General features: G+C 34.3%; 1 protein-coding gene across 1 annotated transcript; it reads left to right on the top strand.

Moving 5' to 3' along the window:
* The first annotated feature begins 1833 nt into the window (after positions 1-1833).
* On the top strand, positions 1834-15627 carry LOC139701136 (pupal cuticle protein Edg-84A-like). The gene is made up of 3 exons (XM_071599713.1): positions 1834-1929; positions 4590-4805; positions 15220-15627. The coding sequence occupies exons 1-3, from the start codon at positions 1834-1836 to the stop codon at positions 15625-15627; spliced, it is 720 nt and encodes a 239-aa protein (XP_071455814.1).
* Positions 15628-18579: the final 2952 nt, after the last annotated feature.

Genomic DNA, 18579 nt, shown 5'->3' on the forward strand with positions numbered 1-18579 from the left:
AGTGCTGGATGATTCGTTTCACAATAATGGCATGAAAAATAAAAGGTAATTTATTAGTTTTATAATTAACTGGGGCTAATTGTTTTAATTAATTTTTTTGAGTGTACATATGGTGGGGACGATTGTATGAGAATAAAATAAACAAATTCCAAAATAATTTACCGCTTTGCAAGTACGGGAATTCTGATGTCATAATTGGGTGAAAAAATAAAAAATATATATTCTAGCATGCACAATTTCAATTAGGTATATCTGAAACGGCGAAAGTTTGTAAACACTGGAGTTTTTTTATGTGGGATAGTAAATGCTTTCAAATATGTATCGATTGTACCTGACTTTTCATCAATTTTCACCAAATTTCACCAAATGAACTGTTATTGAACTCAATCAAGTTTAAATGGGAAAGAATTTTTATATCCTTTATTTCATAGAAAATATAGCATATAAATCAGTTAATAATTAAAATTATCTCCATTAATATAAAAAATTAATGATAATCAAAAACTTCTCATAGTAATATGTTACGTAATCATCAATACTGTTTTTCCGGTACATGCAGATTTTTGGCCGTTGTCTAAGTATCATAATTTCAAATTATACTAAAGGATAACAAAAAATCTGGGTCTATATCAAAGGTGAGCTCTAGGTTCGTTATAGTTTCAAATAACATCCATACATATTTACAAATAATTTCAATGTGCATTATAACGTGGGTGAGGAGGGCACGAATGTCTTTTTCATTACTCTCGCAGTAGGGAGGGAGGAAGGAGAATGGAATTGCCGAATTCAATACAGGAGTAAACGATACTAATCGCCCTGTTGGCAACACTGCTACAAATGTATTGCCCACTGGAAAATCGCCTATTCACTATGAAAATTCCTTTACACACCTCTCTACGTTCGACCCGCCCATTTGCACCCAACCTCTCTCCGACCGCCTCTAAAGAAATTTATGAAGGTGGAGGATATCCACCCCATGGACGACGTTTCCGAAACACCATACTCTCGTATATATAGCGGTGGAAAACGCACCATTGGCATCAGTAGATCAAGGTACTCCAAAGAAGAACATTCGTGTTAAAGGAGAACATACGTCAACCAAGGTCCGTGGATATATCATTATGGGAACATTTACTTATTGCTGACCAGTTCTCTGTGATGCATGAATTCTGAGCCATGAGCCAAAAACATTTGGCGTGACATAAAATTTTTTAAATTTGCTGTAGACGATGAAATGTTTCAAAAATGTTTTTTCGTTTTTTGAAAAAGAAATTTAAAAAACATTAAACTAGGTAAAATATCAAAAGAGCAAAGTTGGGATTTAGTTTTAGAATATGCACTTAAGCTAGGTTCAAATAATTTTCCAGCTCTAGGGATAATTTCTATTAAGATTAATACTCTATAGTGTTAACATTAGTGGTAAACCGGATTACTCCTCAAAAAATTGCTTCTTACATGTTTACCCTGTGTGATGATGACGACTTCAGTTGTTCTTTAAGGCAGATTTTCCTTAAAAATAATCTTTGGCTGAGTATATATTTGTGATTCCACAGGGTTTTTATCCAATAATTTTTTATTTCAATTCATTTTCCTCCTTTCCATATATATCTTTGATTGTCTTCTGACTTGACATCTAAATAACCTGCATAAATATAATTAGGGGAATCATTCAAATTTTTCGAAACCTGTATCTCTATATATTTTACTGGTATATTTATTTTATTTAAAATGCACTCAGTCATATGAGTATACTCTACGTAAAGTTGTAATACCTCATGCTCAAATTTATTTTTCATCGCTTTTCAGATGATTTCTCAAATCGCAATCGTCACCATGGCCCTGACCATTACCTACGCACTTCCTCAGCACTACGGGTACGGAAGACAGGCTTTAATTGCCGGACATGCAGCTCACGCCGTTGATTATTATGTAAGTTGCATTTCACTTCAGTAAACATATTATGAAAAACGATTATCTCTAAATGATATTTTTCATGACATTTATGTTCACATTCACAATAAACTTTTCCAAAAATGTCAAAATTAGGGTAATTTTTATCAGTTAATAGTTAGAGAAAACTAAGATCCTTGTTGATTTTATAAACAATGAGAATCAAATGGTCAAACGAAAGGGATACCTTAGAAGGAACTTATTTTTGGTAATCATATCTACCTTCCTACTAAACGAAAATTTCCCTCCGTTAATAATGACTAACATTCCATTTCCACCGGAGATCCGAGTTTGATAGTTACCGTGGGAGTTGAAGCACGAAGGAAGATCAGGAAGAAAATTTGTCTGATATCATTGGTGATTAACGTACATTGAGAAACGGAAGCTTCCAATTTCTGATGATATCGTGAGCACCAGTGACTCCCCGACCGACAATTCAAGCCATCTGACTTCGATGACTGCCAGCCTAGCCAATTATTTATTTTGAAAAGGTTTCTCCAAATACGTCGATTAGTCCTTATTAACTGCTTCCGTCCTTCGTCTGTCTCATTCAATATAATATGGTTTATAACCCAATCCCTGAAGTATCTGTTAAAAGTTGTTCGTAATATTTAATTTTTTGCTTCAGGGTGTAGTCAATTTCTATATTTGAATACATTAGTCAATTTACTACAGCAAACTACGTACGTACAGCAAGCTAATACGTACACACAAAGGAAATGATTGATAACAGATAACAGAATACTTCCGTCTGTAGTGAGACTTGTGGTTTGATTATGCGGTGAAAATTCCTCAAATTCCCCCTAGGACGAGAGACTCTCGAGTTGTGACCCTTGAAAATGAATTTTCCGGTCCCTCTTCGGCTAATGTTTCACCTTTTTTCGGAAAATTTCTCGTGTTTTAGAATTTCATTTGAAAATAAAAGACTCTTTGATTCATGTGTAAGGGCGGAAGTATTGAAGTTACCATAAATCAACCAAAGCGGAAATGCATAAAATCTTGAAAAAGTTTTGTCAAAACTCTTCTTTCATTCGACAACGCCCAAATCGTTACACTGAGAAAGCTATTATGTCTATTTTGTTTATTATGACTCAGGATTACTAAAAAAATATGGTCTTAACTCCGTCAACACGATAATCATAATGACAATACACGCATTCTCCTACATCTTTCCGATGAGCTTTTCCGTACGATGAAATAAATGTAAAATATACAATACCTATGAAAGATTCGAATTAAACCGGATCCAATAATTATAGTTCGGTTCAAAATATTAAGTCATTGAATTTTAGGCTCAAAACAATCCTTTATGATCAAATTCTTCTTCCTCCCCAGTGGGCCAATAAGTTTTTTCATTTGATTGGTCAAACAGTTTAAACAAATACCAACGAAAATTTGACAGGAGAGTTTCATTTCAAGAAGGTTTTACCCCACATAGAAATTAATGAATCATTTCACATGCTGTGGATCCATACTCGGTATTAACATCTGCCTATTCTACACATTTATAACCCGGAAGTTACGACACGGCACGCGCACTTCTGGAGTATTCTTTACTTTAGTTTACCCACACAGTTGAGAAATAATAAGGTCCGGAAAGACTTAATAAGAATCTTAACCCATATTAAAGAATGAATAACTGAAATTTTCTAACTTTAGTTTACAAATAAATGAAAGTGTTTAGTGATTAAAGATCTCAGAGTGTTTGCAAAGAAATAAATTGAGAAAAGAGTTCCTTAAATATACATTTCTCAGGTAAATGATCGTAGGATTATTAATTTACATTGAAGTTTTCAAGTTATCGTAAAGGTTTTAATGCTTACCTCGATTTTACCTTTGTGTCTGGTGAAATTAGTGGAAAAAATCAGATCTGAATATGTTTCAGCATTCAATTTGTTCTCATCATGATATTAACTAAATATGTCCAGGCTCATGAGGGAGCCGTAATTTAAGATTATCGGAATCCGATTCCGAAACAAAATAATTTTCAGCCTATTAGTTGTGCAAATTCACACTAGTTACTAGTACCTACGAGGGGGGAAAAATTTCCGACCCCAGAAATTTTCAGAAAAAATGTCTTGCATTATTTAGGTCGGAAACTTTTCAGACCACCCTCTTATTATCCAAATACCAAGGGATTAAAGTTTTCCATAGTGATCAAATAAAGTAATGTCCTTGATAATGTAATATATTACAGTTACATGGGCTTATAGAACTAATCCACGAATTGAAATTTTAAAGAGATATTTAAAGTACAGATTCCACGGTAGAGAAAAATATTTTTGCGTGTGATGCTTCCTGAAAGTTAAATGAGAATTCCCACACGGTCCTTGCACTTGTCGTCGCGATATTCACGAGATGAAACATTGAGATTACCAATCAGGAATACTATCTGTACATATATCTAGAAATATAAGTGATATTTCTCATAAAATACGAAAATTCTATTTTAACATTCACTTTTTTATTGTTCTGGGTGGTCAAAGCTTTTCCCACATGTTACAGAAATAACCCTAACATTTATTAGGTTACAAAACGTATGAAAATTCTAAAAATTAAAATAAAATTCCTTAAAAATCATTTGAATCGTTTTCAAATGCTATTATGGGTGCGTTTATTTAAATTTTACGCGGTTTCAGGCCCATCCCAAATATCAATTCGAATATGCTGTTGCTGACCACCACACCGGAGACATCAAAAACCAGCACGAGGAGCGCGACGGAGATGTGGTCAAGGGATCCTACAGCCTCCACGAACCCGATGGCACTGTCCGCACCGTTGAGTACACCGCCGACGACCACAACGGATTCAACGCGGTCGTCCACAAGAGCGGTCAAGCCGCCCACCCACAAGTGGTAGTCGCTCATCAACCGGTCTTAGCTCAAAAATATTTGGTTCCACAGCAAAAATACTACTAAATTAATTTAATATTTCTACTTTTGTAATTCGAATTTTCCAGTCATTAATTACCATAGAAAACCTCTTTGCACATTGCTCACCATTGTAAATAAATTATATTCATCTCCACGTGTAAATAAAATAAAATCTTCAATAAATAAATTTTATGCTCTACAAATTTATTTACTCACTTAATATGTCTTATTTCGAAATTTAACAATAAATATTTCAATACTTGATAAAATAATTTAGATCAACCGTTGGGTCAGATAATGGAACGTTAAAAGGACATGTTTTCACCCTCGTGTTGGGAAAGTGAATATTATGGGGTCACAATAACTGGTTAATATATCATCGGCTTCTATTAGGTACTACAAAAATAAAATGTTGAAAATTTCTCTTATATAAAAAATTACTACGCTGAAAAAGTTGAATTTATTAAATAAAGATGGCACTAGAATTGATTAGGTTAACCTCGAAGAACATTACTTCATAGGATTTTGAAGGTTTTTAACTTAAAGTGAAACAGAATATTTTTGAATGTCGAACGTGACCTCTAAAATCAAAGAATTGGCTTAAGTGATGACTTTTCCTATTTCCCATTTTAATCACCAATTACTATCATTAACAAAAAATCTGAAGGCATAAAAGATGTTATTCCTGTCATTGCAAATATTGATGAAATGTACGATAAACACTTAGATTTAAAAAAAGTGCAGCTTTAGTAAAAAAAACGAGAAACATTAATAATTTAGTGGTTTCTCATTTAATAAATATCCACCCTTTACATATAAAATACCATTTTTAACGATGAAGTTCATCAGGGTCTACTTTATTGCTAATAATATTAACTGAAGCACTGGAATACTAGCGAGAATAAATTTGGAGGATTGAATCACTAAATAATAATTTGGGACAGTCTTGAACTTCAATTACATGCATGGTAAGGCATGGAGGACTCATTCTTTTTACACAATCTAAATGAAATTCTAAATACCTTTGAACAAAATAATCAAAAAATTATTTTTTTTGAAGAAATTGTAAAAACAAGGATGAAATAAGCTTGTCACATTTTATCCCATGACACATTCGTGTCGTGCAAAAAAACCTATTTTTTAATAGCCTAATTTTGCTTTGAAGGAATTTCAATACCTCCCAAATTAAAAAAACAAGATTTAACTTTCTAATTTTTTTTAAATAGGCAAATACTATAATTATTCTAAATCCAGGAGGTAAATTAATACAATAACACGTCCCCACCATGAATTTAAATATGTTGAAAAATATGAAATAATTTTTGTGCATATGTTTACTTTTGATTTTATTTTTTTACGATAGAAGAGTTTTTAGAGTTCTGCTTTTTATTGAAATTTTTTTAGTCAATTCTATTTTTTAAAGATAACTCTATTTTCTCCGCACACAAATGACAGCTGCTAACTATTATAAACGCACTGAGCCGATAACCAAAATCCCTAATTCCTAAATTAAAGTTAAAATATGGATCGTATGAAAATAATACATTGCATATTACGAACATACTTTTTATCATTTTTTTCATTTATCAAGTATGAAAATAAAAAAAACCATAAATAACAAATTCTGCAAAATCTTAGAAGTTAAATTCAGGAAACACTTTCAACAAGCCATTATTCTAAGTGGAAATACTTCCAACGACATCAAAAATATTAGCCATCCAATTTAAAATGTATTTTATTCATTGATAGGAAATATCGGATTCATCCTTTTAATAGAAAAACTTATGATAAAGGAGCCAAAGAAGCAAATGACCAACCAATCACAGCAATTAACGATTGATTGATGCGTATGGTTACACCTCACCCTTTTTGTGAGCCGTAAAGAGGATTTCAATCATGCATTAAGGTACGAGATCCATTGATTTCCTGTTTGGTAGGTAGCCGCTAGGCTTCTCCAAATACATTACACGCATCTGCCGCTACCTACGAAGGATTCGATTAAAAATTGCTTTAGGCGTAGAAAATAGCTCTCATTGAGTATTCTTTTACAAAACTGGGTAGGTTTCTAGACTTCAAGATTATTTCGCGTCTTTGTATCAATAAGTGAAAACTAGATACTCGAGACCGTACACTTGATTGGCACAAGATTGTAAAGGGGGGGGAATAAAACCAAGTGACCTAGTGGGTGTTCCCTATCTATGCCCTTGATTGCAACTTTGTTTTATTCCCCCCCCCCTTTACATCCTACTGCCAATCACGTGTACGGTCTCGAATATCTCGTTTTCATTGTTTCAGGACTGTAGGTACGTTTATTTTATATTTACATTGTATCAATAAGGTTTCCCATAATTCTTTTGTCTACTTAACCTATCAACAATTTTGGGCCATTTTAATTATCAGGTTCAACAGTACGTTTTGGAAATAAATCTCCTATCACTTCGAGTCCGTTTTGGATATGTGGTTAGAGCTCACCTCAAACTTAGCCCTGCGGCACATGAAACCCACGCATTCGGTTTATAGTGGTCATGTCTATCCCCTATGCCGCCTGCGGTTTCCCACAAAGTTATGGTTACCAGAAAATCGCACAGCTTGGGTTTCACATGAAGTGTCCCAATATCTTCACTCACGTTCTCTCCCTCGTTCCTTCGGGAAACACCCAAAGACTCTGCCCAATAGACCATAAGCCAGTAACGACATACTGTTAAAGAGCTAGGCAAGATATGAAAGTATTATCTAACATATTTACTTGAATTACACTAGAACGTAAGTGTCAAGTGGTGTAGAATGGGTTGTTCTTGTTAACGGAACTTTTCACGTGGTAATGAGCAACAGAATTTGTGCATTAGTCGATTGTTATTTTGACAAAAAAATATTAAAAAAAAGGCTACGGTGCCCTTCTGATGAAGCACTAATACAATATTATTGTACTGAACTAGTTATGATAGACCATACTCTAATATCCCTTAATTAAACCTATATAAAACTTTTAAAAGAGTTTTATTGAGGAAATTCATGCCACAGAAATTATATGAAATATGATGAATTGATTTTTATTACCTTTGATGATAACTTATATGAACGATTTGTTCAATGATAATAATGAGGATATTTAACCGAAAAGAAATCGCTTTAATCCATCCCACATTATCCATATGCCAATAAGTTTTGTGAAATTTACATTTAACAGAACACCGAAACTTGACAAGAATGATGTTCAGCAAAACCAACATTTTTTCAGATATAGTTAAACTAATGGCGAGATGTTCCTATTAATCTAGTATATTATTTTTTTGGATCACTCAACAAATAAAGTGAATATGGAGAATTTATTTCTGCAAATGCTGAAAATTAAGGCAAATATGTGTATTTACTAGAGCACTATCATTTTTGGGCCAGGTTTTATAATGTCTCGTTAATCTGAATGTTAGATTTACCATCCGGTTAAGCCAAAAATTAGTTTTATGAGCTAATTATGTTCAAAGCTGGACGTGAAATTTCTCAGTAGATTAAAGAAGCTCTTACTACGCTAAGAATGTTCATATTCACTAATTAATAGTTTACATTCCTTATAAAATCGAAATTTTCGATAATATCTCTGTCAATAAAAAAGTTTACATTAAATAATGGTTGCAATTATTGAGAAATTAAAAATTCGAGCCTAAAAAAAACTTCAACGGTAACAAATAGACCAAATTTCATACAAGATATACATTTTCTGACAAAATGTAATCATACTACAAGAATTTGTACTTTTCCGCAGACTTAATGCCTCGGACCTGAAGCCTGAAACCGTCGAGCATATGAGGAAATACTTGAAATAGTTTGATTATTTATCCATGACATGACCGAGGTGAATTCTGATAACAAATTAAGGAACTGTTTCACAATGAAATATGTCCTCGTTACTCTTCTTTGCTGAGAAAATTTCCACTCACATGCACGTAAAATATCAGCATATTTATTTATTTATTTATCGACTTAAATGGGCGAGGTTGAGACTAATAGTCCCTTCTTCCACCTAACCCTACATTACAGACATTATATTGAAGACAATTACATTCAACCAAGCTCTAGATGGAGGGAAATGCACCTAGGCGGGAATCGAACCCGCGACCTATGGATTAGTAGGCGAGGACGTTACCCCGCCGCCACCGAGGCCGGCAAGTAAAAGAACACGCAATCATTAAAACTCAAATTTAACGACCCTCTTACCAATATTAATTTTTATTTTAAGTCCCATTATACCAATACTAAATTAAAATACTCAATAGTAATGGCATCTCTACCCTGACTAGGATATATTTTACAAATAATCCCAATAAAATCCGTGTGAAAAATCTTTGGGAAGGAATCGCACGTATTTTCATTCGTTCTCTTTAAAAAAAATTGACCTATAAATATCAGATTATTACTCAACCACTGAGTATTTAATAGCTCGGTCGGAAGATGTAATAATCGTGCACTTGTGGGTATCAAATTGCTAGCCGTGGCGAAAGGCATGCGCCCACTAAGTGCTAACTAACACAAGAACAGGTGGGTACCCAACGAAAGAGGAGGGAGGGTAATGTCGGATACCGACTAATCGCCGCGAGGGAAAAGAAATTCTATAGAGCGGAAAAGCATACACAAGATTGGAGCGGGCGGAAAAAAGTAAAAGAAACGCGTGCTGCGAATGCGGAAGAGATTAGACGTGGTTGGATCAAACCACGTTTTTGCGTCCAAAAATGGAGGCGTTATTATGTCAGGGCAGACGAGAAAACCCCTTCCCACACGTTCGAGGTGGGAAAAGGAACGCACGGCCTTCTCATTTCCACCATAAAACTAAAGGCAGCGTGGATGAAGAATTAGAAGGTCGCTTGAGCTGCATTAGAGAAATTTTACTCTGATTCATTAGGAAGGGAATACCTTTAATAAAAGGAATATGGCCACTTCCTTCTGGCATTACACGGAAAGTGGCGCTATTTTCAGCACGGATCAATTGGTATGGTAATGATGAGAAGGGCCATTCTCACCCTCAGCGTCCAATAATATCACCATTACTGGGGATTAAAACCATTGCCCTAAGCTAATCTTTCACGCTTCAGCACGCCTCCCTCCAGGCGAACAGTAGGCGGTGTCTACTAAGTTCATTTTAATTGAAACCCAATTTATTTATCAACACGCGCAATAGGTATGTAGAGTGTTTCAAATAAATGACTCAGTGAAAACCATAAATAAGCTATTAAGAATATAATTGTTCGATGATTGCAGTTCGGTGGTAATAGACAAAAAATGGATTGGTCGGCAATAACATTAGCAAGCAATTCTACGAAAAAATCACTCATGGTTCCAAGCTAATTTATCATAGAATAAATATTTCATCTATTAACTTAGTTGACTGCGTATTTATTAACCATTTACGCAATACTAATAATAATCGAATGTATTTAGAAGTTTTTCAACATACGAGGATTATTTTGAAGAATTGATACATAATAATGACTGTGGAAGCACAAGTGCTTTTGAGTGAACAAGAGATGATCGCGAAGTGTACTCCTTCTTCAGAGAAATAAGGAAATGCCGAACAATGTTGAATATTATTTTTTTTTTCAAAATTAGAATTCCAGTGGGAGTTTAATTGTAATCATTTCTCATGCAAAAGTTAGATTTTTACGTTCATCAACAAGCGTTGGCAGGTGAAGTTCCAATATAGAATATAATTCCTAAAAATTCAAGATGGCAATACTTGGACTCTTCTGCGGCTATGCTTGCACGCAATTCTAGTTATGACTGACGATAAGTGCTCATTTCCCCAAATATGTGCCAATTGGTCAAGTTCAACTTAAATTCCTTTGGAATGGAGATAAAAGGAAATTTATTTGAAATATTGGTGAGAGAAAAATTCTATTTTTACAAACTGTCATCCACATTATTCAAAAGTAGAAAATTACAGGTAGAGTGTCGCAGAACGATGATATTTTCCGAATGATTATTGTACGGAAAATCTATAATATACGATTTTAAATAAAACCAATTCAACATTAAAAAATTAACCGAGAGAATCAATTAAATAATAAATAAATGCTAATGATAGTATCTCTATCGGTGGTTGGTTCATAAACAATTACCTTTCCTCTCTTTAAGTAACATATGATATATCTTATATTCTTATATTCTTATATTCTTATATGCTTATATTCTTTCTGAGTTCCCATGATCAGAAAACCTTAATCAAATACACATGTGATTAAATTATATTTTCTAATATCCAACATATGTATTCCCGCTAAGTTGCTTAATTTTTTACATTCGGAATATTCTTATTAATTACATTAGATACTTTAATTGTCATGTATTTTTAACAGAAACAGTAAGATGAGATGATACGATCGATACTTTTGATGCATAATAACTGCTGGTTTATTAAATATTGTTTTCCATGTCCGAGGGTGTTACCATAGGTACCCGGTCTGACCTAGAGATGGCGGTAGTTGCTTGAAAAATATAACTATAATAGAAATTATACAATCTATACAGCATATTTTAAAACTTATTTCACTAATTAGTTAATACTCTATCGACGTTTATCAGCAAATTTTGGCTCACCGTTAACGAACTGATTTAATTTCCATATCGTCACGTCACAATCCTTTAATGGACTTTCGATAAAAAGGGCATTTTTGCATTAATTCTTAGCAAATGTTTCTATTATTTAACTGCTAATTATCTGAAGGTTTTTTATATGCTCTGACACAACTACAATTTTCCCAAGTTTTAACTCGCTCAATTTCAAAAGTCTTTAAGTGCTATATTACATTAACATATTTTCTAACTCCATATACTTTCTACTTACTTTAATTTTACCCACAATCATTCGTTCCCACTCTCATTCTTGCGTTCCCAGTAAATCTTCTACTTTACCATTTTCAGCACCCCATCCTGTCTGAGTAACTTTTGCATCCTCTGTTTCAAATTTCTCCAAACAATTTTTTCTTTTACAACTATACATAGAATTTCATCATTGATTTTCCTTTGGCAAATTTTATTTTTTTATATTCTACTTCACTCCCACGGGAATGTTCTCCAATCTACTTTTCTCCCTTTGTTTCAAAAACTGTTTCTGAATCATATACTCGTAACTTGCATTATCCAAGAAAGTATAAGGCTGCCAATCTAAGAGCCTTTGTTCATAATTTTATTTGAGTATTCCAACCTTATCCTATGGCCTGAATAAATCTTCTGGTACCCGAAGTAAGATCAAATATCAAACTCCTTCCTAATAAGTGCTATTTTAGTAATATTCAATTATATTTACACTTTTACAATCCGCTCTCAATTCTAAAAATAACTCTAATCAACTTACGTACATTCTTTGCTAAATAGTTTGTGACTGATACAGATTTGTTAAGCTTTTTTTTTCTTTTTTCAAGTTTCCCAAATAAAATTCTGTTATACGTAGAAGCAACAAATAAAATAATTCCAAAAAAGAAAAAGAGATTTATTTTATCATTGTCCTATCAGAAAAATGCTGAGCTGACTAGTGATTTAATGATACACAATATAAGTTGAAAAAAATGAAATATTGACTTGAGTGAATTCTTTTAGACGAAAGGAAACCGTAAAACTTGATGTGACATGGTTCTGTTGGCAATCATGATTGACGAAAATTCTTTGCGGGGAACTCAAAAATAAAATTTTCAACACTTTCCTTTAGCTTGCTATATTTTCAAAATAACATGAACCACATCCAAAGAACTGCTCCACAAAGAATAAGTCTGAGTTGTGTACAATTAGATAGCTTGTCTCATAATATATTACACCCTCGTTTATGTCTCAGATAACTAGTCTGCATTCCATAGGAACCTTCCGCACCCACCACCAAATTATGACATACTATTTTCTCTCCGGGCTTATTGGATACTAACGTACCGGTAGCGAATTCATTGGTCCCCTTCCCGTTCCTCTCTCTTTCCTTTCCTCATGGTCTCCTTCCTCCCCCAAAACTGCCCAATCTCCGACACGAGAGCGGAAGCATAACCCCGGGCAATATGCTGTGATGTATATAAGGGCAAGTCAGAAGAGTGAAATATCGTCAGTCGATTAAAGACAGAACAAGAGCTACCTGAATCGCCTCACAGGCATCCTAACTCATAAACACTTCAATCAAGTTCCTAGCAGGAATCTCCTCGTTAAAGGTGCGAGCATTAAGCAAGGATTTTAGACTCAAGTGCTGTATACGTGTTTTATATAGGAAACATATAAATATTACCTAATTAGAAAGATTTATCCACCAGCTTAATTTTAGCAAGTTTAATTAAACCAAAAAAGTATTTTCAGCGGTTAGTTTCACAGGTTTTGAGTCATTTTGAAATGGCAGCTATAAATATGCATTTGCCTGTTCTTCATCACTTAAACAAAAAGAATATACCGATTGTATCAAAATTAATGCAAATAATAGCATTATTGCTTAATTTCGAATGTGCTAATATTTCATAAAGTGTATCTAGTCAAACATGAAAAAAATACGATATAGATCTTTGAAGGTTATGAAACGAATGATTGGACAAACTTAACTTTGTGCTTCTCGCATTGAATCTAAAAATAATTTTATATAGATGGTTCTGTAACCATTTTGTGCCCTTTATTTTAGTACAATTAGAAATATAAAATAAAATTCTTTAATCATGTAAAGATTAATGGATGGTCATATAGGAAAACACTTCAGAAAAATCGCTTTAAAAAATACGAGTATAAATTTGGAACCGATATTCACGACGCTTCCTAATACGCACAAAAAACCGTTTCAGATGATCGCACAATTGGCCATCATTGCCATGGCTTTGGCCATGAGCCACGCTCAGCACGGATACGCCGGCTACGGGGGACATGCTGTCGTTGGCCACGCTGCCCATGCCGTTGACTATCACGTGAGTACTCCAACCACACTTGAACATAGTGATAGATAAAAATCTAATTCCAACTAATTATGAACCCAGATTTTTCGATCATTCATTCCTCTAGCACCGGTTCTTCGAACCTCAATCCATCTGATCTTTTACTTAAGAGTTATGTTAGAAATTTGAATTTTGGCACGCAGGGTGATTTTTGTGCACAACTGGCAGAAAAAATCAGAGGAAATTAGAAAAAAGTAATACAATGAGGAAATTTTTGTTGTATCGGAATTTTTTTACTCTCTGATTGGTCATAGTTGACCTATTTGAGAGAAGTAATTAATTTTGCGCGGAAGTGTTTTCGCTCAATGAAGATACACGGGCTTGAGTTACTATCCTGGAACACAAACTAAAATGCGGATAAATTACTAGATTACTTTTCTGTTTATATACCTCGCTAAGAAAAAAGTGTAACCTCTGGTGACTTGCTAAGGATTTTTTCAGCTTTTTGATCATCATAACGATCTCCACAGCTTTGTTCTATTTTGAGTTTTCCCCTGAAATAATGTTTGTTTACGAAGTATGTGTTGAACAAGAAAATGTTCACAACAACACAGGTTTCAAGTTAAATTCAATAGGTATCGCTCCTAGGTATTTTAATGCTGAATTCTCACTCAAGGCTTTAGACCTCCTTAGAGATAAGTTTTGCACAAAAGGTGACGACAAAAGGTATCGTGAGGACTTTCTACTCCCATGCACTATATTATTTCCATTATTCTGGATTGACTGTATAAAAATCCATTTTTACAATCCATGTTATTTTTCATGCCTATATCTTCCCACCATAATTGAAGGCATTTTATAATAGTTTCAATATATTCTGGGGAACCAGTTATTATGGAAGCTTTTTCTCAAACTACCATAATTTGACGTTGGTTAATTGAAAACAAATAAAACGCCTCAAACTGGTAGGATGTATATGATCTCAACTATTATGCAAAACATTTAGGGTGAACGTCCTCATACTTTGCCCTACATTATTTCCTTATTTCGTTCTTTGAGACCTCAAAGTGCCTCCCTTTTATTAAAAACGCCTGTTCTCACCGTTCCTCTACTTCCAGCTTGACTTAAGTTCACCTTACTGTCCAAATCTTCAACATTCTATCCATTCATCCACAATGTTTCACGGTATCCTCCCCCGATATATTTTCTTCCTACTTCTAATTTTGCGTAGTACCTTCTCCACTCCTTTACCAATTTTTCAACCTCATCATTTGCCTTACACTGTAGGGAACAAGAGTTTTCACCTGCCAAACCCAAGCATTAAAAACCCTAAATCTACAATAATTTTCCTACCTTGAAGAACAGTTTCGCATCCATACATTTTAACGCTTCAATTAACTTATCTTTCTATGCTTAATCACTAATGATGACGCAAAAGTATTATCTCCCTCTCGTTGATCTATATTTTTAAATCGTGATTTAGACCTGGGCACCTCTTAATTAAGGTTATTTATTCATTGAAGGCCCACCCCAAGTACCAATTCGAGTATGCAGTGGCAGACCACCACACCGGAGACATCAAGAACCAGCACGAGGAGCGCGATGGAGATGTGGTCAAGGGATCCTACAGCCTCCACGAATCCGACGGCACTGTCCGAACCGTTGAGTACTCCGCCGATGACCACAACGGATTCAACGCGGTCGTCCACAAGAGCGGTCACGCCGCCCACCCACAGGCCGTGCACCACCAGCCAATTGTGCACCATCAACCCATCGTGCACCACCAACCCATCATTCAACACCAACCCGTCGTTCATCACCAGCCTATCTTACAACACCAGGTGGCTGTACAGCACCAACCCCTCCTCCACCACCAGGCCATTGGACAACATCACTCAATTGCGCACCACCAGCAGCTCATTCATCACTAAGTGATCTGCATCAAGCTTTCATCCCGTTTCTCGAATTATCATTATAGCACACCATACCATCCATCATTTCCTCTTCCGAATCATGAGTAACACTCATTCGTATTATTTTTCTCTCCTACCTCGTATAAGCCTAGACCTTGGTATTTCAAGTTAAAAAACCTGCATTTGGAGATATCTGTTGCCAGGATATATTTCAGATTAGCCGTTGCTACGATCTACAGTATTAAGTGCCCATTGTCACACCATCTACTTTCTAGGACTAGGGACAACGTACCTTGAAAAATCAATTCGTCATCACTGTGTATATATATTTACATCTCTTGTTTCTTTATAAAACACAAAATAAAAGTATATTTGCATTATCATGGAATTTTATTACGATTAATTTATTCGGTTGGATAATATAATATAATAATATGTATAATAGCCTACTTAAAACTACTAATTATTATTTGTTGCGACTTAAACCTAATTTATTTTCTCCTGCCTAATAATTAGATTATAAGACTGTTAGTCACTTGACTTGAAATAATCTCCTCTAAATTTGATGCTAAGTGTTACTTTTACAAAAAATAAAATATTTCATTGTTTTTCGTTAATCCACATGGACTATTTAGATTTTTTGAAGTTGGTTCGATAAATCTCCATATTCTGTTAACATGAAACAGTTACTAATACCCATTAATTCTAATATTGAATTTATAAATTTAAGTTTCTTAAATCAGCGAAATAGAAGTTAATTTTATTCTAAATGTATAACTGTAGAATAAGTTAATAAGGATTTATTCATTTTTAAAATTTTTAAGTTAATTAATTTGAAAAAATAAACTGCTCATTAGAATTTATAGCAAAAAAATGTCACCTTTACATTTAAGGACTATTAATATGTCGGCGCCTTTCCGCAAAAGTTGGTAATTGCTGGCGTCAGGTTTTTCTCTACCCTTCCTCAATTACCTGAATACCTCATGTATGCTACACCTCTTCCAATCAACTCATTTACATCTAATATCGCAAAAGACTTTAGCTCTAGGTCATCTACCTTAATAACGTCTACAATTTTCTAAGAAAAAGCTGCTTGAAAGGCATTACAATTTGTGGCCGCCTTTAGCTATCTATGAGCGTAGGGTAGAATTAGTGAGCGTAGACTTACTTTATCATTAATGTGTACATACATTGACATTTCTTAGCTTTATTTATGTAGCTTTGGAGCAAAAAATATAAAATTTTGCGATAACCTTTAATACTAAGAAAACACTTTTCCAGCTTCAAAACAGTATTTTCAGCATTTATCGGGAAAGAGCAAACGTATTTTTTAACTAGAATATTTTGATGCAGCGATTTTTAAAGTTTTATATTATGCTGAATTCCCCGTACTTGCCACTTAATATGCTCCTCCTCTATATCCTAATACATATTTAATTTTCGTACATTCAAAAGTAATAATTTTTTAAAATAATTTTGAAATAAATGAAGTATTTCGTATTTAATGACGATGACATGACTCTGTCATTAAAATTATATCTTAATTAAATTGGCCCAGATGACGACTTGCGTGCAGCACCATCATCAGACGTATACTACAGAATAATGTATACTTAGACACTATTAGAATGACATGCAGGGAATGGGAACGGACAAGAAATGGGAACGAGGAGGGGAGGAAAGGGAAGAGGAAGGGATCATGGGTGTGATTTCTGGTCTGGGCCCCGTCGGTCTGTGGAGCCGTTGAATGACAAGTGAAAAAGAGAAAGGTAGAGGAGTGTGAGAAGCATAGAATGCCGTTGACTATTTCACAATTGGAATCAATCTTATTTAAATTTCTAACCAATCAAGAGCATACAGTCTGAGTTCCTAAACTTCAGAGTGCCAAATATAAGGAATGAAGTAAGCTTTCGGCGTAAAATGAGAGTGGTACTTAATATATAAATGGATAACTGTCGACTCATTGTCGTGTGCCAACAATAATACTCAATATCATTTATTTATTTTGCTTTAACATGTAGTAGTTATCCCATATTCTCACTCCTTAGCAAGATGGATAAATTGTGACACCACTAAACATAACACTGCACGAATTCCAACGGCACACCAATAACAATTCAAAGCCGATGGAAGCTCCAAAACGGTCCCATAGTTTAGCCTGTCGAACGGTGAGTAATAAACTCAAATTGATTCCCCTGAGGAATGCATTATTCCTTTCACTTCTTCCTTTTGCAACTTAATGCCAATACGATGTGGTTTAGACTAACAGGTTAGGCTTAATTATTTACTTTGTCAACATTAAAACAGTTTGGCAAACTTGACTGGGGAGAGGAAGGTTTATTTACTTTTCATAAATTTCATTTTTAATTGTATATCTAATTCCTCTCTTTGCTCTTGTACAACTTGAACAATCTCCGGTTTAAACCTGATCGATTTTATAAAGCATGTTAATCATATTTGACTTATAAGTAGGTACTAGCTATTAATTCGAACAATGCATCTAATTTTCTACTTTAAGACAGCCTAAATAAGGAGATAAATACTTTCTTATGAAAACTGTTGAATGATATTATGTTTAGAGTAAAAAATACTGAAATAACATTCAGTGGCACGAGGCATGCGCCACATATCACTGGTGCACGGATAAAAGTGATGAAAAAGAAGCACCAGGGTCATGATGCGCTTAATTGAATTTATTTGACACGTACATACAGACATTTTAGGAATAAAATATATTTTATGATGTCTTAGTGAGCCTTAAACGGAAGCATGCAAGATTTACTTCATGGCAAATCTAACTCGGTACTCGGATCAGTAAAAAGCGACAATATGGAAAATCATATCAGCAATTATCATTTATACATGTTTGCCACGCTCGCTGGGATTCCAAGCATGATAGAGGTTGATAAACCTCGGTTTCTCACATTTTTCTACGTTTAATATTTCACGGCTAAGCTAATACGTACAATA

The sequence above is a fragment of the Hetaerina americana genome, unplaced genomic scaffold (assembly GCF_022747635.1).
Source record: "Hetaerina americana unplaced genomic scaffold, ioHetAmer1.1.p SCAF_11, whole genome shotgun sequence".
NCBI classification, from domain to species: Eukaryota; Metazoa; Arthropoda; class Insecta; order Odonata; family Calopterygidae; genus Hetaerina; species Hetaerina americana.

Bases quoted from the DNA above. Each gene is read 5' to 3' on its own strand.
- LOC139701136 (XM_071599713.1), top strand. From the start codon at position 1,834: ATGGCCCTGACCATTACCTACGCACTTCCTCAGCACTACGGGTACGGA. The intron at 1,930-4,589 runs GTAAGTTGCATT...ACGCGGTTTCAG, and splicing joins CTCACGCCGTTGATTATTAT to GCCCATCCCAAATATCAATT. The intron at 4,806-15,219 runs GTAGTCGCTCAT...TATTCATTGAAG, and splicing joins AAGCCGCCCACCCACAAGTG to GCCCACCCCAAGTACCAATT.